General features: G+C 38.2%; 1 protein-coding gene across 4 annotated transcripts in view; it reads left to right on the top strand.

Annotated features, from left to right (window-relative positions):
* The window catches only part of TFEC (transcription factor EC), a 74,434-nt gene that overhangs the window by 34,989 nt on the left and 16,141 nt on the right, over window positions 1–23,304 (top strand). For all 4 annotated transcript variants that reach the window (XM_083182785.1, XM_083182787.1, XM_083182788.1 and 1 more), the window contains 3 exons: window positions 11,420–11,665; window positions 12,253–12,333; window positions 15,182–15,277. In XM_083182785.1, the coding sequence (XP_083038911.1) occupies window positions 11,420–11,665; window positions 12,253–12,333; window positions 15,182–15,277 (423 nt within the window). The remainder of the gene's footprint in view (window positions 1–11,419; window positions 11,666–12,252; window positions 12,334–15,181; window positions 15,278–23,304) is intronic.

The raw sequence follows: 23,304 nt of genomic DNA, 5'->3' as shown, positions 1-23,304 counted from the left end.
AATGTGATTATAAACCACTCACAAGCAGTGTCAGACTGAGGCATGAAGGGCCCAGCAGGGAAATACAGTCACAGAGGACCACTGAGGGTCATGTTGATTTGCTGGAAGGGGTGTGGCCACTTTACTTTTTGGTGTCAATGTGGATACCTGAGATTAGTTTAACACTTTGCTCGCTATGCTTTGGGCCAGGTGCCTTGCTTTGCTACCATTGCGATTGGTACACTTTACCATCCCAATTGCAGTCCACGTGAATGTTAAGTTATGGAAAATTGTTGACCCTTTTCATGTGCCAACCATAGCCATGTGAACTTTTTGCTAGCATTGACTTTTGTCTGTCTTCCTTATGTATGTTGACCATATGGTGTCGACCTATTATCCTATATAGCACCATATAGGGGCATAGACAGACAGATGGACGGGTGGGAGTGGGCATATATGGACATATAGAGCATTATATGGGGACATAAATGGAAAGAGCACAACGTAGGGGTATAGACAGTAGGGAGGGAACATGGATGGAAAAAAGGATGGTTAGAAAACCATATGGGGGAAAATGTATGGACAGGAGAGGGCATAGATTGACAGACAGCTGAGGCCAGGAGTTGACATACAAAGCACCATATGGGGGCACAGATGGACGAATGGGAGGGGGCATAGTCCATGTCCATCAGTCCAACATACATACATACACACATCCATCCATATATTTATTTATATAAGGTGGTGTGTGTGTGTGTGTTTGTGGGGTGGGGGGGGGGGGGAATCAATACTTATCTTGCCTCTGGGCAACTGGGACAAATGTATGCCACTGGGCCCACCCGCACTGCTCCACAAGGAAGCTTTCCAGCTAGTAACTGATGACTGCCAAGCGGCTTAGATTATTAACTAAACACCTGAGTCAGGCTTTGCTCTCCTAAAGTGTGGGCATGGATATAAATCCCCTGAGCCCACCGGTGAATCCCCTGGTACCCTGGCAGGCCGGTAAGAGCCAGCTCACAAGTGAGCTAATTAGTGACAGGCTTGTTTGTGGACTTAGAATGAAGCAACAAGCATATGCCTGATGTGTTAGAAACTATACACATGTACTGTATCTATGCACTGTATGTACAGTACAGCCTAACAAAAGTGACCAAGACTTAAAAAACGAGAGTATGCAACGTCCAGCATCACACTCAGACATTTGGGATGCTGTGTGAAATGAAGTGGGCACAATTCCTATGAGTGTCATAAATAATTTCCATTTAATAAATGCAGAGGTGGTTGAGAAAAAAATGAAATCACTTTGCACAGGATGCAAGTAGCCCAGAAAACAAGATGGGCAGTGTCATGTACTGTGCTCCAGCAACCAAGTACAGGTTAACACCTTTGAGAAAGTGCCACAAACCACCCAAGATGTCAGCTTTCAATTTAATATATTTACAAGGTGGAAAATATACAACCATAGCAGACATACAGTAGAGACCCACAACGTCATCAATATAATAATATACATAGAAACTAACATAAATACTTTTTAGAGCTGTTTGATTGCAACTGCATTGGGAAATCGCTGTCACGAATCCAAACCAATCCAAGGTCCTGACACTCGGGAGACCACTCCACCATCTCAAGACTTTGAAACAAGTTATTGTTTCACATACCCAACACAAAACTATTCTCAACCATGGTTGATTCAATTACTAGCAGACCAACACTGACAAATAGTCCTTAATTCTCATAATTTTCATGATACCTGTGGGCAGATATGCCATTATCATAATGCCCTACAGTATTTACGCTGTGAATGAAATCTTCACATAAAGCATATCTTTGATGGATACTCATGTGAAATCATTGTGGATGATATCCTGATGTAGGACCATGACATAGAAGATCATGCTACGCACCTCAATCAAGTGTTTGGGAAATACTCTGAGTCTATAGCAAGTTGGAATGTGCACTGATCTTACAGATTTTAACATGCTGTCGCAAGCACCAAAGAATGAAATCAGCTGCACATGCTACAGTGTCAACTGTGTCTAAGCCAGCTTAGATAGAATTTGGACACCGGTCATCATACTGTAGGGTGATGATGGTTATGGCTACAGACAATTCATATTCCCTATTAAATGGAAACAAATATATTAAGTTTTGCCAGCAGCCAATCAGTGATAGGGGCTGTACCTAGACACAACATTATTGGTTGATCCCCATCACCACTGCATCCTTTTTAACAGTCCTATCACAATGCTTGCCAACTGCCAATTTACTGAACATTGCCCCCCCATCCCCCTGCTATTTAAAAAATAAAAAAATAAGTGATGACATAAACAATTATCCACCTACAAGACTAGCTGGACTCTCATGCAGTGGAGCATGCTGTGGTGCCCTCCAGCAAGTGTCACCCCATGGCACATGCTTCACAAGCCTAGAGGGCAATCTACCACTGCCACCAATAACCTACCTGTTTGGATATGAAACGTTGAACTCTTTAGTAAACATGGAGATAGCATACAAATGCCACTAATATTTTCAGTTTTACTTGTGACATCAGTTCTGAGACAATAATGCTCACCAATATGGGCATCAGGGATTGCGCAATTGTAAGTATTACTCCCTTCGAACACTTTGGTCTTGGTTTTATTTCCCACTATGACCCTAACTGTGTTGAGTTGATATATTCTCCACGTGCTTGCGTGGGTTTCCTTCAGTTACTCTGGTTTCCTTCCACAATCCAAAAATATACTGCTAGGTTTATTGGCTCTCAACAAAAAAATGATCCATAAGATGTGTTTGTGCCTGTACATGTGATAGGGAATATAGATTGTAAGCTCCATTGGGGCAGGATCTGATGTGAATGTTTAAATAGTATCTGTAATATGTGTGCACTATATAAATAACTGATAATAATAATAATAATAATAATAATAATAATAATATGCCAACCAAGCTGCATACCATTTAATTATCTGTTTCTGATCCCCAAACTTTTAAAGCTCTACTTCAGAAAAAAAATAAAAATAAAATTGCAGTAACCCTTTCTTCGTCAAATCAAATACAGTCAAGTACACTTTTATTTATTTAAACATTATTTAATAGGGGAAGAAGATAAACCAGATTCATTGCCAATCTTAGAGAACTCTTCACGGCTTTTGGAACGAAATAAGTGCTATACACAGGCTGCAGAATTCGATCAGTTCTGACATTTTGATAATTTGTCCATAAATCTTTGAAGGAATAAGCAAGCAGTTTTTACTATATCTGATGGGGAGTGGCAGCCAACTTAGATCTGATAACATGATTTGTATAGTCACACAGCAAGCATATATTAGCAGGGTAAAGTGTTCAATATATACTGTGCCAATGCAGATTTTGGGAGGCTGTACCATAAAATACATTCACATGTGTTTAGATAGAGACCACTCAGTTTGGAATACATTTTGGGGTACTTGTGAGTTATCCGGGCGTCCGATTTTTAAATCGGGTCGGATCGGGACATCGCATCGCATCGCATGCGACCATCGGATGCGATGCGATGCGATGACCCGATTTTTCCATAGGAATCAATGTTAAAATGGACTGAGTCCATTTTAACATGGAATTCAATGGGAAAAAGGGTCCTTTTCATACCCCTACTATCCAAGTGGGCATGGAGTTGGATATAAACCTGTGGCGAGCGTAGCGAGCCACCGAGCCCGAAGCGTGGCGAGCGTAGCGAGCCCCGCGAGGGGACACAGAATACCGTCCCCTCGCGGGGCTCGCTTCGCTCGCCACGCTTCGGGCTCGGTGGCTCGCTACGCTCGCCACAGGTTTATATCCAACTCCATGCCCACTTGGATAGTAGGGGTATGAAAAGGACCCCTTTTTCCATAGGAATCATTTTAACATTGATTCCTATGGAAAAATCGGGTCATCGCATCCGATGGTCGCATGCGATGCGATGCGATGCGATATCGCATCGCATCGCATCTGATTGTATGCCTTAACTTAAGGCATACAATCAAAAAATCGGACGCCCGGATAACTCACAAGTACCCATTTTGGATATGCAACTGTTTATATGCAAACCAAATAAAAAGTGCAGATCATATATATATATATATATATATATATATATATATATATATATATATATATATATATATATATATATATATATATTTGGACACTGTGTAGAGTTTGATGTAACCAGTAGACTAGTTTTAATACATTTTCATGTTTAGCCTTTGTCTTAGATATCATGAATAGTGTTTTGTTACATATCAAAAGCATTGTTTTTGAGTTATCCTGTGTTCCACTTGTATACAATCCGATTGAAACATCGTTTTATGCTCTGAGATATTTGACCTGTGTGCATATTTAATCTGTGTACATATATATATACGGTCATTTAAACACTGATGGTAGTATCTAGGGTACGGTATTATTATATATTTGCTAAGAAAACAACCAAGCTTCAGAACAAGATTACAATGTGAATAGCAAACATGGAAATATGATCACTTTCCATAAATGAACAACATGGTTTATGATGGAATTATACTTTGCAGAATTTTAGTTACCTAAAGAGCCTAATATTACACCCTGAAATAGTCACAAGGTGATGGACCATGGGCTTGATTAAGAGCTGATCGCAAATGCCAAGTCTTTCTCAAATGGACAAAACATGCTGCACTGCAGGTGGGCAGATGTAACGTGCAGAGAGAGTTACATTTGGTTGGGGTGTGTTCAAACTGAAATCTAAATTGCAGAGTAAAAATAAAGCAGTATTTACCCTGCATAGAAACATAATAACTCCCCCAATACTAACTCTGCACATTTGCCTTACCTGCAGTGCAGCATGGTTTTGCCCATTTGATAAAGATTTTGCGATCAACTCTGAATCAGGCCCTGCATTTAGATGCCATTATAGTGTGATAAAAAATCCTCCAAGACCAGAAGATACCTCTAGAATTTATTCAGAAATAATGTGGTCTACTAACACTTGCCATGGCACAATCCAGTTTACAGCAAGTAGTATTACGCATTAGCATAATCTGAAATTATAGTTTACAGTCTTCCAACAAAGACTGTGCAGAGCAAAGATTGACCTTTTTAATTTTCTAAAGCCAGGATGATCTCAAAACCCTGTCTTAAAAAACAGGATACCAAGACAAAATATTGTTCATGGCATACAGCAAGACAGGATTAGGTGACCTGCTTAGGGTGAAATTGTCCTGTTCATGGGAAAAGGAATTGGTCTAGCTCTTGAGTCACCTCTACCCATGTGTAAGAACATGTATGCCCCATTACAGCAAATACTGTACACAAGTAAAACAATTGACACCTCAGTGTATTAGTGCATTGCCTATTATAAAAGACAATACATGTACTCATAGCGGATGCTTGTGGGTCAGAAGATAGGCACCTTTGAATAAACTGCTCACTGATTGTAGCCTGGGGTTAGGTCACATCCAGTTACACTTCTTTATGCCATAGATCCATAATGGAACAGCCAAAATGTATGCCCCAAAGCTCCTCATTGTATTCTCACCAAACAAAGCTGTTTGCAGAATGAGAGAGATCAAACATACTGTAGATACCTAATAACATTCATAGGTATTGCAGGTTGCATTTACACCTAACATACTGGACAAACAGGAAAAGTAGGACTTGTAAGTGTACCACTCATATCATACCTTCTTATTTGAGGCTTTAATAGTAACGACAAACACTTTTAAGTGCAGTATTTGCCTTTGCATATATGATCTATAATACTAAAACAACAAAGCAGAGCGAAGAAGTGTATACACAATGGCCAGGGCCGGTCCCAGGCAGGGGGGGGTGCCCCGCCGCCCACCCGCCACTCACCGCTCACCTGCTCCGGGGGGGACCACACAATCCGCCGCGTACTGCTGCACACGGGGGAGACTTTGCAAGGCGCCCCGCATTTCCGTCCTTCAGCTTCGTATCGGTTGCAGTCCACCGTCAGAGCCTTCTCCACCAACCAGCAGCCTGGGCCAGCCTGGGCAAGCACGTGCTGTGGGAGACCTGAGAGCTGCTCGGCCTGTTCCGTGCCCTGGGGGGCGCGTACTTTGCCCCAGGCAGGCACCTGGTGGTGGTGGCATGGCCGATGCTATGTACGGCACTGCTCCATGACAGCGGGGGACTGGAGCCCCCCGCTGCTCACCTGCTCCAGGGGGCGTGATGCGGCCGCTGAGTCGCCGCTCCACGACAGGGGGAGTACAGTTGCGGTGGAGGGAAGGGGAGGGGATGCGGCCACCGCTGCCGAGACACTCCAACTATAGGGGCAGGGTGGGGGGATGTTGCGGGCACCACTGCGCTCACAAGACACAGCGGACCTGCCTTAAAGGGGGTTGGGGACAATGCGGGCGCCACTGTGGAACTACCTATCCACTTGCTCCATGAGGGGGGGGCTCCCAAGTGCTGCCCTGCAGTGGCCGGCGCCCTAGGCAAATGCCTAAAGCTGCTTAGTGGTGGTGCCGGCCCTGACAATGGCTCACTACTACTATGGGAGTGATGACATATCAAATAGTACTGCATGCTAGTCACTGCTGAGCACCCTGAATTAGAAATGGAGGAAGAGCAACAAGAGTGTCACTCATATTTGTGAGAAACAAAAGGGTAAACATGTACTTTGAACAGCATACCATAATCTGCGTTCTGAGCAAATGTCACTAATGTCTGCAAGCGAGCAATTGTAATCAGTTACAGAAGATGACTCACCAGGTACAACTGACATTTCACATGGAGCCTGCCAGTTGACACTCATCGCTATGGATCCAGGGCCCTCCATTTGTTCAACAGCAACTGCATGAGCAAACTGAGGGCCGGATGCACTAAGCTTCAATAGTGACAAAATGGAGGGAGATAAACAGCCAGCCAATGAGCTCCTACCTGCCATGTCACAGACTGTGTTTAAAAAAAATGTCAGGCAGGAGCTAATTGGTTGGTTGTTTATCACTCTCCATATTATCACTTTGAAGCTTATTGCATCTGGCCCTGTATTGTAGATGGGGGAGAGTTACACACATGATGTAGAAGTCACTGGCATGGCAGTGTTATTATCTCCTAAATTTATCTAATATATGCAAGGGGAGTGCCATGTGTCACAGCAGACCACATGCAAACGAGCACCACTGGAGACAAAGGTGACACTACTGAAACCCTGGTATATGCCAAAGAAGATCCCAAATCCACATCAAATAAATGGCAACCCAGTGTTTTATGTACAAACCTATGTTTTGGTAAAGGATATAAGGTAATGAATAGTCTGTTAAATAATAGAGCAAGCCTAAATATGAATGACTGAAGGAAAACTAATGTAGCAGTGACAACATTCAGATGAAAGAGATGGTTCAGAAAGGCTGTAGAGGTAAGAGAGAACATGATGTTCCTTTAATCAGGTATGATGCATAAAAGAAAAGAAAAGATAATGGAGTATTTATTTTACCAGCTGTAGGTTGAAGTTAGTGACAATGTCGGTTTACAAACCAAAACAAACCAATTTATAAAATAGTTTCTAAGTCTTTGACCTATATTTATAGATTTTAGTAAAAAGAATTTCCAATTAATGGAGCTTATCTATGACTAAGTCTATTACGGTACACAGTACACATGTGCCACAATGTTCTGATGTTCTGCCGCCCATCTCAGGGATTTTTTACATAAACTCCATTAGCATGCTGCCGGGAACACCCACATCTTTCGATGGTCGCCAACGATCGAAAGATGTGGAAGGTGCACGTACATAAAAGTACCTTTCAAATCACTTACATATGCACGCTTTGACGGAAATGGGCGGGCAGCTGCTTGCCACCCACTCCCGCATCATGGCCTCATTACCATTAGAACGCCAAGCGTTCTCATGGGAAAGCACGTGAAATGCTGGGCGTTCCCATATATTAATGAGGCTGTCCGGAGCCCCATGCCCCTCTCTGCCCCCCCCCCAGCCGGTATGTTGGGTGCGTGCACCTGGCGAAATGCACTAAAGAAACATCAGTCCCTGAGCAAACGCAGACTAGCTGTATGGACCAGAATAAGGGCCTTACAGTATGCCTATTGTGTTGTCCTGACCACATCACCATGATGGAGTGGTTGCTGTTTATTTGGGTAATGCTGTCACTGCAAACTTGCTGATAGCAATGCACTTTTACGGACACAGTTTTTTGCCTACCTGTAATCAAATTGCTTAGAACAATTGCCTCATGTGTACAAGTCTTAATACTTTATTGTCCTGATAAGTTAATTGGCTTCTGAAGCAATTAACACAACAATATGTCTGTAGTAGGGCAGTGGTTCTCAAACTCAGTCCTCATGCCCCCCATACACGGTCCGTTTTTTCGGTCCGTTCTGTACTTTTAAAGTACACATCGGATCACATCCCTAGTGCATGCAGTGTGCATGCACTGCGATCCGTTCCGATGTGTACCTAGTACAAAAAGTATGTGCAGCACATACTTTTTGTACCATACTATGTGATGCGCGGGAGCGCGCATCACATAGTACAGAACGGAGCCCTACACAACGGACCGTGTATGGGCTCCTTCAGAACCGAACCCCAAACTGTTCACATATCCCAGGGCACCTGGCAGGTGCACAATTGTATTTATTACTCATTGACACAGTTTAAAAGATCTGCAGGTGGAGCTAATTGTTTCTTTTGTGCCTCTTTGAAGAGACATGGAAAATATGAACTGTTTGGTGCCATGATTAAAAATGTTTTAAGAACCTGTGTATTTGTTTTAGGGAATATACTGTACAATAAATTCTAAATGCCAGTGTGATAGGAACCAATATTGATGATTTCATTTCTGCAGAATCTGATCAATCACTAGGCTGATCAGGCTGCAGCCTGGACAACTGGGTCCTGGGGGTGAAAAAATGTTATTGCATAGCATCAAGTAAATTATCATTTCATCCTCTTTTATACTAGGAAAAAAAAAGTAGTAAAAAAGTAAGTAGTACTAGATTATTAAACAAAATATATAGTTGCTACAGAAAACTCACCAGCAATTATATATTTTCATCATTGTATTATTAAAAAAATATTGCACAGACACATTGCGATGATGTTTGTCATAAAAATCCCAGTGTCCATTTAAATGTTCGAAAATACTCTGAACATTTTCTAGTAGAATGTATCAAAAATCACAATGTCTATAGACTGTAAGCTTGCGAGCAGGGCCCTCCTACCTCCATGTCGGTTTGTATCTACCCAGTTTGTTTAATCACTGTTGTTTCCAGTTGTAAAGCGCAACAGAATATGCTGCGCTATATAAGAAACTGTCAATAAATAAATAAATGTTTTGGTGTATGAGCTACAATGCTTTATATACTAAAAATGAAAATGATCAAACTATTTTTTGGTTGAGTTACTTAGGTTTTTGTTTGTCTACTTTACTAGTGTCATTAATGCAATACATCGGAAACATGCAACATAAAGAGTTAAAAAAAGGGTAAAATATTATCTAGAACATGAATTTGTTTTTTTTTTCGCCTTCTTCCCATTTTTAAAACCATGTACTTAGCAACATATAAAATCTTTACATGAAAGCTTAGCTTTTTTGCATATTTTATTTTGTACATTAGGAAATATAAAGTACTGTATCACTAAAACTGTCATTTGACTTTATGTAAATTGCTAAATAACTAGTACATAGTGATGCCAAAATATACTTAATTTATATGCAAAATACTTCATGTGGCTTACTTATGCATGTTAATGTCTGTTAGGGGAATTATAAATAGATTATATAATTGGGGCACAGCAGAGAGATAAATATGTGTTGTAAATCAAACATTACTACTGATGATCATTAGGAGCACATTAAAAATACTTACACATGGGGCACTTGAGAAGAATTTATTACTACAAGTTTGCAATTAACCATCGGAAAGCCCACTGGAGTAAAGATGCAAGGCTCAATTAACAATACAGTTTATGTTGTATCTAGTATTCCTGTCGTGGTTAAATTAAAGGAATGTGACATCTACAAGAAACAGAGCTATTTGAAGTAACTGTCAGTCTTTACAATCAAAGGATGGCCTCCTCGTAACCAATTAGATCCTTTATCATGCTTAGTAAGATTATAAAGTCCTACTGAGTTCAAACATTGTCCCTATTGAACTGCAACCTCCAGAGGACTGTGGTTGGTACCTCTATCGCTAGTATAGCACGGAGACATTTCCCTTCGTAACCATTGAAAAATGCCTCATTTAACTGACTGTTCATACTATGAGGTAAGAAATATTGATGTGATATATATATATATATATATATATATATATATATATATAATATTTAATGATGCTATATGATTAAGTGAATTTGTTTATACTGTATATATTACATTTGATGGTTTTTGCACCTGTAATTCTGAATTTGTGCACAAAGTAAAACTTGCCATCAACACATCTTTTAATCATTTTATTTCATTTTGTTTTCTTTTTTTTAATGTCAATTATACTGGCATTTGCAACATAAAGCATAAGTACTTTAGTATAGTGCAACTGTTGTTTTATAATATATTTGCGTAGTGTTCACCTGGCCAGATCCACATTCGATTTACTAAATAAGTATTTGTTTTTATGTTTTTGCTTGTAGTATTTACTGTGTACCAATGTATATGGTTGCTATACCTTAATGCTTGCAAACTTTCTGTCATAATAAACGATAATAGATGTAAAGAATAGTAAAGATTATACAAACTGTTGTTACATAATGATGCTAAACAGTTTTTATAAATTGAATTGCACTTTGCTACACATGAATATTAACGCACTGATATTACTATTATACTGTATATTTGGTATGTTTTGTCAAACTTTTATGTACCCTTTGTATTACTCTCATTATATTGCATGCAATACAGTTTATACTGTATATACTATACTGTGGATCTGATATGTGAATGTTCAAATATTCTCTGTACAGCGCTGCGGAATATGTATGCGCTATATAAGAAACTGCTAATAAATAATAATCTACTGTTTTATACAATATAATAATGGGTTAAACCCGCGGTTCCCAATCATTCATGTCACGGCGCTCTAGAATATCAATAATTTTTTTCTTATGGCATCCCTAGGATAAAAGTTTTTAATTGATACAATTAAATATATATATATATATATATATATATATATATATATATATATATATTTTTTTTTTTTTTTTTAAGTAAATTGTGTCTACCTGTCATACTTAGGGTCAGTTTTATGGCGGTATACAGACTTGTGCTTGTGATTGTCTGTATGTTTTATGATTAGCAGTTGTTACCTGCTATTAAATTGACCACCAATCCGAGGCACCCCTGCAACAGCCTCACAGCACCCCAGGGTGCCTAGGCCTACAGTTTGGTTGAACATTTTCTGGTGGCTTATGAACTTTTACTGATCACTGCACTGATAATTTAAAGATGTCTTTTTTTGTCTGCAGGTTCAAACTCACCTGGAAAATCCTACAAAGTACCACTTGCAACAATCACAAAGACAGCAAGTAAAACAGTACTTAACACTTGGAACCAAATTTGCAACACAGTCCCTTTCCTACTCACACACCGCCCTGCCTGCTGGAATAACCCCACCACTAAGAAACGGACATGTGTCTCCTGCGGAGGAAAGTTGTACAGCAAATAACACTGTGACAAAATTATTACATTTGGGAACCGGACACAAAAATGAGGTATTGTGTATATAAATAATCATCAGATCATTGAAATTAATATAATAAAGTCATAGGGGTAAATATACTAAAACGGGAAGATGGGATGTTGCCTATAGCAACCAATCAGATTATATCTATTATCTTCTAGAAGGTGCTTAATAATTAATAGAATCTGATTGGTTGCTATGGGCTACATCACATCTTCAACATAATTCCCATCTTAGTAAATTTACCTCATAGAATCTGATTTGTGATATCAAATAAAATATAATGAAAGTGGCATACATTTTACAACCAGCACTTTCTGATGTGTTAACTGACTCTGTATTAGCATGTTTAGGTCTTTTGGGCAGTTATTTTATATAACAGTGAATTTGGCTGTGATATTTAATAATGTTAGATCATTTTATTATCATTGTCATTTAACACAAAAGTGTTTGAGGTTATACAGAGGTGCAAATGAAAGTCTTTTTAGCTTATAAAATATATATTAGTGTCTATATACAGTACTGCGTTATTAAATATCTTAAAAATATTGTACTTAGAAATGTAGAGTACGATCCCCATTGACACTCATTGTCTGGTATCTTTCTTCCTATGCTTAGGTACTTCCACAACTACAATCTAGTATGGGAGAGGCATCATCATCACCATCATCATCACTACTCCATGGAGTTTGCATTCAGGTCAGCTTTGTAGCACGTTGTCTAAAATCTTGCAGACTTAGAATCTCAGCAAACATGTCACCATGCAGCAATTATACCGTTATATTTTAGCCAGAAATGGAGGAATTTTGCATGAAAGGAATTTAGAAGTGAATTTCCGGGTAAATAATCTTTGAGTGCCATTTTTGCCTCTCTATTCTACAGAATTCCCATCTCCCTCTGTATATATTGTAATGTCTGCATGCATTCCACATTTTAGTTTATAAATAGAGCTGGGGTATAATAGTGTCCATGTACATTGATCTGTGGTTCGGGTAGAAGTATGGAAATCTTTGTGAGAAACATACAAATTCTGTGCAGAAATGCAAAAATGCAGCAAATCTATTGAGCTCATCTTTATTTAAAACAATCATGATATAAAATAATTTTCAGGGTTTAGGACCTGTGGTATCGTGTACTCACTTATATTCCTGTACTTTAAAAATAACGTAGATGCAGTATAATATGAACAATACTATTATATTATTTTAGTGTGTTTTATATTTTTATGTCAACTTTCTGAAGTTTTGATATCATAATAGTGGGGAGACCTACAATCAATTGGAAAGATACAATTGTATGTAGATTTTGGAATTGATGTACTAAAATGCTTAAAAGACTTTTCAGGAGAGTCATCGTATAAACATAGTAACTTTACCCTAAATTGGTTTCTCTTGGTGGATTCTAGGGATTGCAATATAGCAAATCTTTAACTAAATTAAATGGGAAAAAGTTCATACATTTAAAGTTTGGTTTGTGGGGAATTTTTATATGTGATGCTACTGTATTGCTGGAAGGGCCATATAAGCACCAGTTGGATACAAGTAGAGGACTCCATGGTATTCCCCTTACACTTGGCATGCTCAAGGCTTCTTTAAGATAAAAATGCAGCCGCAATGACTGTTTTTAGTTAGCGGATGCATTCTAATTTAGAAGTGCAATGCAATTATGTAATTGCACATCTCTCTCAAGACAATTCAAAGCCGGAAAGGCTTTATTATGACTAAACAGACTGCACTGGTCTTCTACAGTCACAGGGATTCAGTGGAAGAGGTAGGTCTGCTATGTAAAGTGGTTGTGTGTATGTAGATGATGTACTGTAAACTGGGAATGAGATGTCGGGTGGGCCTTGGTAGAGATTAGAACCCATGGACCTGCAGCTGTATGGCAATGCAGTTATAATAAAAGTAAAAAACAATATGTGCTGTTAGTAAACAAGCAGGAAAAAAGACAATGTTTTTATTTAAGATTTGTATTTCGTAAAATTTAGACGTTACTAATATGCCAAATATTGATATGCTCTGGAAGTACTTTATATCAAAGGCGCATGAGGGGTTCCCATATATACTGTACCTGTACTTCATATTTTATTAGGAACCATCTCATTTTGGGTCCCAGAAATTTTTTGAAATTTCGGGGCCAAAATAAAAATATGTCAATCTTAACTGTTATATTATAGATCAAATCAGATAATGAGCAATGTGATATTAATAATCTCTCCACGAGCATTTTACTATACCTATTTTATAATTCACATCTCATGCTTGCGGACCTCATTGTTTGTCTTTTGGTGAACTTATACAGTATGAAACATAATTTTTGTTTTGATCAAATGAGATCTTTTATGTGGCTTGCACAATTTCAAGGCAAGAACTTCTTCATTCAATGTTTTAGTAAATTAGACCATACTGTATACAGTATAATAATTAGATACCTCATGTAAATGGCAGGAAAGCAGTGGCCAGTAGAGAGGTACATATATTCACATTATCAGCTTGTGTCTAATATCACCCACCTAACAGGGGATAAAGGTGAAAGGCCTAATTACATTATCATTTGCTAACTAATGAATCTATTCTAAATACAATAAATAGATTTTATATCCTAAATGACATTCTGTAAACATTATACTTTGCATTAAAAAAATCTGTATTTAAAAATGTTATCTAAATCATGGCACCATAGTTTACAAATGCAAACAAGTAGATATATAAAAATGTTTATTTATTGCATGGTATTGTTACCCCATAGCATCCCATCAGATACTATGCCAGACCAGATAAATGCATGAAAAGTTGGGTACATAATGGGCGATATACTGTATTGTTAACACTATGCATGATACTGATATCATTAATGATACTTCGCAAACATCGGTTAGTGTGTACCCCAATATTGTTAACGATGTATGTTTCTACGCATCATTAACGATCCACCCTTGTTGTCTGTACATGCAGCTCAATCTTTCTATATCATCAGCAACTCCATATGAAAAATGATATTGTTTTATATGGAGTGGGGGAGGGACAGATGATGGCACTGACCAATATCATGAACGATATCGGTGAGTGTGCACTATATTGTTCTCCGATGGCATTTGCGCAGTGTATATCCAGCTTTAGACTTATAAAAATGCATTCTCTGATTGGTTGTTACAGTTTTCTCCTGATCCTATAGCTGCCATTTTGGGAATGGTGTTTACAAGATACTGAGGGGTAGATTTATTAAGCTTGGTGAAGTGATAAACTGTCTGGTTTTTATCGCTGGCCAATCAGCTCCTACCTGCCATTTTTCAAACCAAGCCTGTAACTTCACAGTTAGGAGCTGATTGGCCGGTGATAAAAACCAGACACTCTATCACTTCACCGAGCTTAATAAATCTGCCCCTGAGTGTGTTCTCACAATGGTAACATTGGTAATCTAGTAACTGTAACATAATCACACTTAACGTAGGTGTTTCACATAGTTGTACAGTATGTGTAGTAGCAGATATGTAATTATTTAAATATACTACTATCACTTTTAATACATTTCATTTACTTTACAACAGATGGAAGAAGTTATTGATGACATAATTAGTCTGGAATCAAGTTTCAATGACAATGGGCTGAACTGCACAGAAACTACAATGCTAATGCAAAATAATGTAAGCATATAAATGTACAAAACGTATTGTAGTGGTTTCAAGTAGAAACAAATTTGCCCTTATAGTTTTAACAAACTAACATCTGAAAATTACATAGTAGCTATTTTTTTAGTGCTAAAGAATCTGCGCAAAATAAAATTACATGTATAGTATAAGTGGTATCCAAGGGCGTAACTACCATAGGTACAAGGGGTGCAGCTGCTATGGGGCCCAGAGCTGAAGGGTCCCATCTTTACTGTCTAAGTAATATGTTTTACATACATTTGTCTCTATCAATTGCTTAATAGGGGGCCCTTACAAACCTTTGCTATGGGGCCTACGAATATCTAGTTACGCCCCTGGTGGTATCTATATATGTAATAAGGCCTACAGTACAATCTGATTTATTTTGTGTTTATGTTATATTCATACAATTATTCTAGGCATAAAACTTGTGAAGCAAATAGCATAGATCTTTATGTTAGATAGTCACGTATACAGTGTTAAGAATACTAAAATGGTTACTGTTCTGTCTTCCGAAACTCTGTGTTTGTTACCCTGTTTCCTGTTGGTGACAGACAATTTTATAGGCTCCCAGTCATCACAAAATAACTATTTATTTATTTGTGTATTGGGACAAAAAAAATTTGATTTTGTTTTTTATAGCGGTTAGTTTTTTCTTAATATTATCGTAACCAAATTAGAATTAGATTTATTGTAATAAACTGTTCAAGAAAGCCATGCTAGTAAAAATATAAAACAATAAATTCCCAGCAGTAGACTAGGGCCCTCATTCAGGGCATATACTGTCTTTAACAAAGCAAATGAAATAGGAGGTGCATACCATTTCCTTCCTGCACTTAAGCCTGACCATACACAGGCTTGCAGTTCTAGGGGGCCTTGTTAAACCAAGTAAAACTGTGTTGCAGTTGGCCATGACAGGTCTGGAAATGCAGATTTCATGAACGATGACCACCACCGCCCTCATCCATCTCCACGACCGCCTCTGCCTGCCAGTCAGGCAGAGTTTTTTTTCCAATACAGCGATGTGAATAGGTCCTGCATGTGTGCATTCTCCCAATTATTTGGACACTGTGGGTCGGATCACTAATGTGATCCAACTTGAATGAGTGCCTTGGTACATACAATTAAAAGCCATTCTCATGTGAAGATGCATGTGTTATGTTTTGTCTGATCATTAAGAGGCAAATGCTTTTAACTAATTAAGAAATTAAACAGATTTAAACAATATGTATATTATTATTTTTTTGTTTCATTTGTTTATACAGATCATATGATTGAATTGTTTGAATATGATTTAAATAAGGGAAATGAAGATCAGGGATACATACATAATAATAATTGCACTTACTGTGTGATGAAAAAATCCTGATATCCTAGACCTTAGTGATTCACTTTGTATTCACACCGTCCCAAGTTTTATCATGTTGAATCCAGTCTGTTGTAACTTTTCTTTCTTTAATGTAAATTCTTCTATAAAAGTAAAACTAAATATCAGTGCACTGATGTGTGATAAGGCAATTTTCTCATGGGAAACAACTTATCATGTTCTTCTTACATTGGCATTTAGTTAAAGTTTAGATATTTCCACATTGTCATATTAATTCCAATAAATTTAGGACATTTTCTGTAGGTATTAATGCCACCAGAAAATTAATTTGCTCATCAGATTTCTAAAGCGCAAAGTCCAAACTTTACAATGTCATAGGCATCTCTGTAAAATTAAAGCATATTTCCAACTACTGTATATCATACAATATGTGTATTTATAAGCATTACCACTGTATAGAGGAGGCTGTGTACAGATATGTCCTCATACATCATTTCTGTAGTCATATCAAACAGATTCTCTTGTTGACGTCGGATCCCATGAGACTCTGTTAGCACTGGGTGTCTTTTTTGCAAAAAAGCATCTTAGTCACAATGCAAAACAGCTAGTATCACTGGGAGACTGTACTAGTTAATTTGCTATGCAACACTTTAATATCTGTGTTTGTCTTAGTTTCAGAATCTGCATACAAAGTTCTACAATGCAACTGCCTTGACTTTTTTCAATGCCTTTTTTCATGTTCTGTTGTGCTTTGTATACACACTCAGCCGCACAGAAATATACAAGTGTTGTAATTCAAATTAATCAGCACAGTTTCTTGGTATAGCCTAGCCATATTGTACTGTGACTAAGATGCACTTTCAGCGACATCAACAAAAATATGCCCAATGCTAGCAGCCCTGCACAGGAACTGGCAGCTTACTAGCGCCAGGCATCTCATGCATTTATGATTCATGGCATATTGAGGCTAGTTGAATGAGAACACATATGTAGGTACTTTAGGATACTGTGTGGTTGTGACCAGTCAGCACCTGTGGTCAAAACTATGATAATAAGTTGTTGTTTTTTTTAAATCGTGGAGTGGCAATAAAACAAAAAGAACCAAGTTGTCATTTTATTTTAATATTGTCCCAGAAATATAAAGACCATATTTTTTATGTGACAATCCATATTATCAGGAACTTGTCTTGTTTATATATTGGGCATAGCCACATTGAAGAGTACCACATCTGTGGGTGGGTACTTAACACTTCTGTACCTATAAGCAATCCTCAACCCTCATGCATCTGTGGATGCTAACCGTGGGTGTCTCAGTCCTTGCACTTTTAAGGTGGCCATACACACACAGATTTATCTTCAGATCTGGCTGGTTGGAACAAAAACCTGGTTATTGATGAGAGCAAATGACAGTTGACCATTTGCTTGGAAATGCTGGAAAACTGACAAACTGTCACTCATCCATAACCATGTTTTTGTGCCAACCAGCCAGATCTGAAGATAAATCTTACTAGTGTATGGGCACCTTTAGACACATGGAAGGGGCATTTACATAAAGATGTAGGTGGGTGTCCGACAAGGTCCAAAGACATGGCTGTGCTTGAAAGTAGAAAATAGCAGGTGGAAAAGAACTAACCTACAAAAGCCAACTCGGATAACTGTATATCTGTAAAACAAGTGTTGTATAGAAATTAGATGGAAAAACTTGATTGAGTTCTGCATAATTATAAGAAGAAGCTGTATCCAATATATATTTGTAAATTATGGGGAGTCTTCCTAGACTTCTAATGCAGCAAGCTTTTCTTTTACTGTTTTGCACAAGTATCTGCAGAATGGATATGGGAATGTTGTGAAGAAAACTGAAACCTTAATCCTTAATCTCAGGCAACCTTGGTGATCGCTGATCATGATGACACTATAGTGTCCCCAAACACTGCTTGCTTGATGAAGGGCATCATCAAATCATGTGGACCTTGTTTTCTGCTTGTGAAAAGAAATAAAGGAGGCAAATATAAAATATTTGTTTTACAAGTTTCAAATGACAGTTTTGAAAAAAAAAAAAATACCACCTAAAATCTGAGGCCGACTTGAGTAATTGAACACGGCTTCATTGAAATCCCATTCAATTGGTCCTGATGTTTCCAATGTTTTCCTGATGTTTTTATTGAGTTATTTTATTGACTTGACTGATAGAAAGACTGTGGGCGGATTGTCTAAACTAAAAATGTGGTAAAAACCCTGTTATCAGTGCTCTAAAGTCCCCCCGCCGGGTTACCGTGACAGGTGGCATCGCCAGCAAAATCTGGCAATGCCCCATAGAAGCATATGGGCTTCTACCGCAACCTTACCAGTCCTGATATGTCTGGCCAGACAAAATAAGGTCCCTCTCTTACAGTAGGTCCTCTTTGTTGGCATCCTCCGGTTTGTAGTATTATGGTGCAAACTGCACGGCACTGCTTTGCAGGCTGAGGGAGCAGGCTGTAAATAGATCCTTTGATGTATAGCCAGGTACCTATGAGAGCCTCCTTGTATTCCAGATGGACGTTTGATAAAGTGTTCCACTGCTACTAATATGCATGCTTTTTACTAAAAACAAAGTAAAAAGGAATCGACTATTAACAATAACTACAAGGCACTTCAATAATAACATCATAGTTGCAAATTATTGATTATTGCTTTTTAAGACATTTTTCTGTGTACTGTATGTCTATTTATTATTAATATTTTTTTTAATGTTTACTGGCCAGTGATTTATATACAAATAATAAATGTAATTATATAAAGATTGTCCCCAGCGCAGTTTTTATATGTTGTTTGTCATATTTGCTATTATCAAGGATTTTGCTCACCGCAAAGGACAGCTTTTAACGCAAGAGCTGTCATTTGCCATAATTATCGCATATGTTAGAGCATATCCGATAATTATGTCAGCAGTAGCCGGCGATGTGCTGCTAGCGGGGGGTGCGGATATTAAAGAATCCCACCCTGTGTGTTTTTGCAAAGCTGCAGCTCCTTTTTTTCTGGGGCAGGTGAAGCAAATCCCCAATAACCCGTGGCTTGTGCCAGCTTATTGGGGCTATTGGGTTAGCCACATGCAAGACTATTACCCTAATAGGGCCACACTTTATGTGTAGTTACACACATAAATGCCCCCATTAGTGCTGCTTACATTCATGCACTTCTCTGTAAAGAAGCACAGTAGCTATGCAGGCATGATTGCAGGGGGGGTGCAGCCATGGTGTCACCCCACTGAAGTGCAGGCTGCAACCCCCCCCCCCCCCTAGTGATGCCACTGGTTGTCACCCAGGTTGGATTCTTAGGTCACTGCACCCTGGCAATTTTTCATGGGCCTAAATTGTGCAAAGCGAGGATACCTCACGTTCTAGTACTGCATTGTTGCAGAGAGGTGCATAATCTCCCCTTCATACATATACCCCTTATTGAGTGAAAAATGTTTAAATATCTAGAGATATTTCCTTATTTCTATGTGGTAACATTGCTGCTCCCAACATGGGAGATTAGCATAGCTGTTTAACTGATTTCCTGACTTGTTCCTTTTTTTAAACTTGTTTTCCACTGAAGTCATCTGAGCTGAGTTAATTATTTGGATTTAAAGGTATTTTAACCCAGCCTATTGCAACTTAGTGCAAAGAAGCAGAAATAGTATTGTCTCATTGTGAAAAAGAGTCGTGTTAGCAGATATGGAGTAAGGGCAAACAGTTCTAGGCAAGAAGGGAAGAAATATATTCATTTAGACCTTAGTGTCCCTTTGCATGTGCATTAGAGATATGTAGTTGTATTTACCTGACAAAGTGTATACAACTCCTGCAAGGACATCTGGACACTTTAGACAGACTGGACAAATATTAACAAGACAATTTGCCTAGCAAAGTAAAAAAACAGTTGGAAAACAAGTTACAAGAGGAACCAAAGTTCATCTTACTGCATGAAATGAACCACTTTTTAGCATTCATTGTAGAGGTTGACATTACCAAACATAACACAGGTTAAGATTTAAGGTAAGAATTTTTTTTTATATTCCACTTTGTGAGTATATACTGTAGTATGCCTCTTATGTGATAAATACTGGAATTACAACAATCAGCATACAGTTTTTTCTACATAGAGGAATTTGTATGCATACAAAGCCCAGAGATTGAAGCTGCTAAAGCTTGGAAGGGTAAAATACAAAATACAGTAGATATAATCAACTACAGTAGTTGCATTTTTTTTGAACTGTACATAATTTACTCTTGGGACCAATGGTTCTCTGAAGTATTAAAAACAGATAATACAAAAAGGGAAAATGTCTGTAGTGGTGCATAGAAATATAGTGTGCTGTATGCAAATGCTCCAATCATTAATACAGGTAGAACTGCATGCAGTTTTGTTGTGTCCCTGTTCGGGTAACAGTGCTGCAAGGATGAGCTCAGGGCTGGCTTTTACTGTGTCTGCTATCTATCACTGAAGCTGGGTCATGATTTAGGGCAAGGGAGTTATTTATTGTATTTCATTTTTTGTATAATGTTTTGTACATAGTGCAGTGCTAGTGTTTTATAGGTGGCCTGTGCACCAGCAAGTGCTTTGCTTTACGTTGTCTGTATTTTTGAATGCCGCACATATTTTACTATTATGTAAAAATATGTCTGAATCACAGGGAATTTCATACCCTAAATTGAAGTATAGAAAAACCGGTATGAAAATACGGTATGCGCTCCTAGGTCAACAATGACCACTATTGGTTGACAGGCAGTAAGTCAACAAATGAAAAAGGTTGACATGCATTAGACCAGGCATGTCCAACGTTGGCCCTCCAGATGTTTTGAAACTACACATCCCAGCATGCTTTGCCACAGTTTTGCTATTAGAGAATGCTAAAACTATTGCAAAGCATGCTGGGATGTGTAGTTTCAAAACATCTGGAGGGCCAATGTTGGACATGCCTGCATTAGACTATATGGTCAAAAGGTCAACATGAAAAAGCTTGACATGACAGGGTCGACATGAGTTTTGCACATACTTTCATACTTTACCATCCCAGTGGACCTGGATGGAAAATATACTAGGCTCTGTGTCCAAAGCATGGTGGGTGCAGTGAGACATGCGAGGGAACGAGGTACACTTTTACAGTGTCAATATTGCATGTCAACTTCAACGCATTTTTTAAAGATGCATGTTGACATTTTGTATGTGCCGACCTACTTTCTGTTGACCAATAGTGGTTGTCCTAAGGACTGTTAACCTAAAAACTGTCATCCTAATGATCCATAGCCTGAAAATACTAAGGAGCTGAATCAGTATCATAAGAATTTACTTACTAAATAATACTTGAGCTTATTATATATTTGAGTATTATCCCTATAACATTGTCCACATTGTAAATGTAGGCTGTACATTTATTATTTCATTTTACAATTCCAGCATTGTAATGTCTGGTAGTTAAAAAGCACAAAAGTAACAGCAATGGTGTTACAGATGACAAAACTATACCTATGAGCAATTCTGTGCTGATCTGCACATGTACCTTTCTTCTCAGGCATACTGTATTGTATTTCTCTTACTGCTGCCTCCTACCTTACAGCACTGACAATATTTATAGTACTGTAGTTCTGCCACCTACTGTTTACTGGGCGTATATACTGTATTTTCATTTATTCTATTCACTGAACTTTGGTTTTGGCTGATGTATTGGCAAAGAGATTAACAGTAGCTCCATCATTCATTAATGTCACCACAATGCTCAAGAGGTAAATGGAGCCCAGATCATCTCCTATATGTGCAATTAATATCATATGTTCTGTTAGAACATAAACATTTTTTGGGAGGGTATTTATTAAAGCTCAGAAAGAGATAAAACTGTAAGCGATAAAGTGCCAACTAATGAGCTCCTGTTTATAAAATGTTTAGGCAAATAATTGGCTAGTACTTTATCTTTGACAATGTTATCTCTTTCCGTGCTTTCATATATTCACTTTTTTCTAAAGCAATATACAAAAGTTTTTGGTCATTGTGACTTTACCTCATCATTGTGCAGTGATAAAAAAGAAAGTGATGTTTTAGTTCTCCCTGCTCCTGTGACTCTCAAATAGAAGTGTCAGCATTATCTTATTACTTTTTTCCTAATTGCTGTTTTCTTGCAGTCAGGTATAAGTCAATGGGGGAAATTTACTAAGATGTGAATTGTACTTCACATGGGATGTTTCTATGGGTAACCAATCAGAAACTACTTCTCATTTTTTAAGCACCTTCTAGAAGATAATAGATAGTATTTGATTGGTTGCCCATAGCAACATCCTTGTGAAATACAACTCACATCTTAGTAAATTTCCCCTTTTTTTTTCTTAAGAGCTCCTAAAGACTGTCATTGACTGCTTTGGTATAGACTCCAATATATAAATACTACATATGTGAAGAGGTTACATAGGGGTAAGCTGGGCCTAATGGGCCTGGAGCTAGAAGTGGAGGAGGCGAGGCAGATGCCATGTAGGCATGTATAACCCATACACTATATGCCCCAATGTGTGCCTTAATATATAAAAGTACAAAAACTGCATAAATATGTAAAATAGGAAAGCTATTTTAATACTTATAATTTATGGTCAATCATGTGGACAGCTGGTATCTGTCTAGTGGTCATCATGCTGCCATGATAATGGGCCTATTTTTCTGTGGAGGCCTCCTGGAGCTGCAACTCCATCTG

This window comes from Crinia signifera, chromosome 4 (assembly GCF_055691185.1).
Source record: "Crinia signifera chromosome 4, ASM5569118v1, whole genome shotgun sequence".
NCBI lineage: Eukaryota > Metazoa > Chordata > Amphibia > Anura > Myobatrachidae > Crinia > Crinia signifera.
This window is presented reverse-complemented; position numbering and strand designations above follow the sequence as displayed.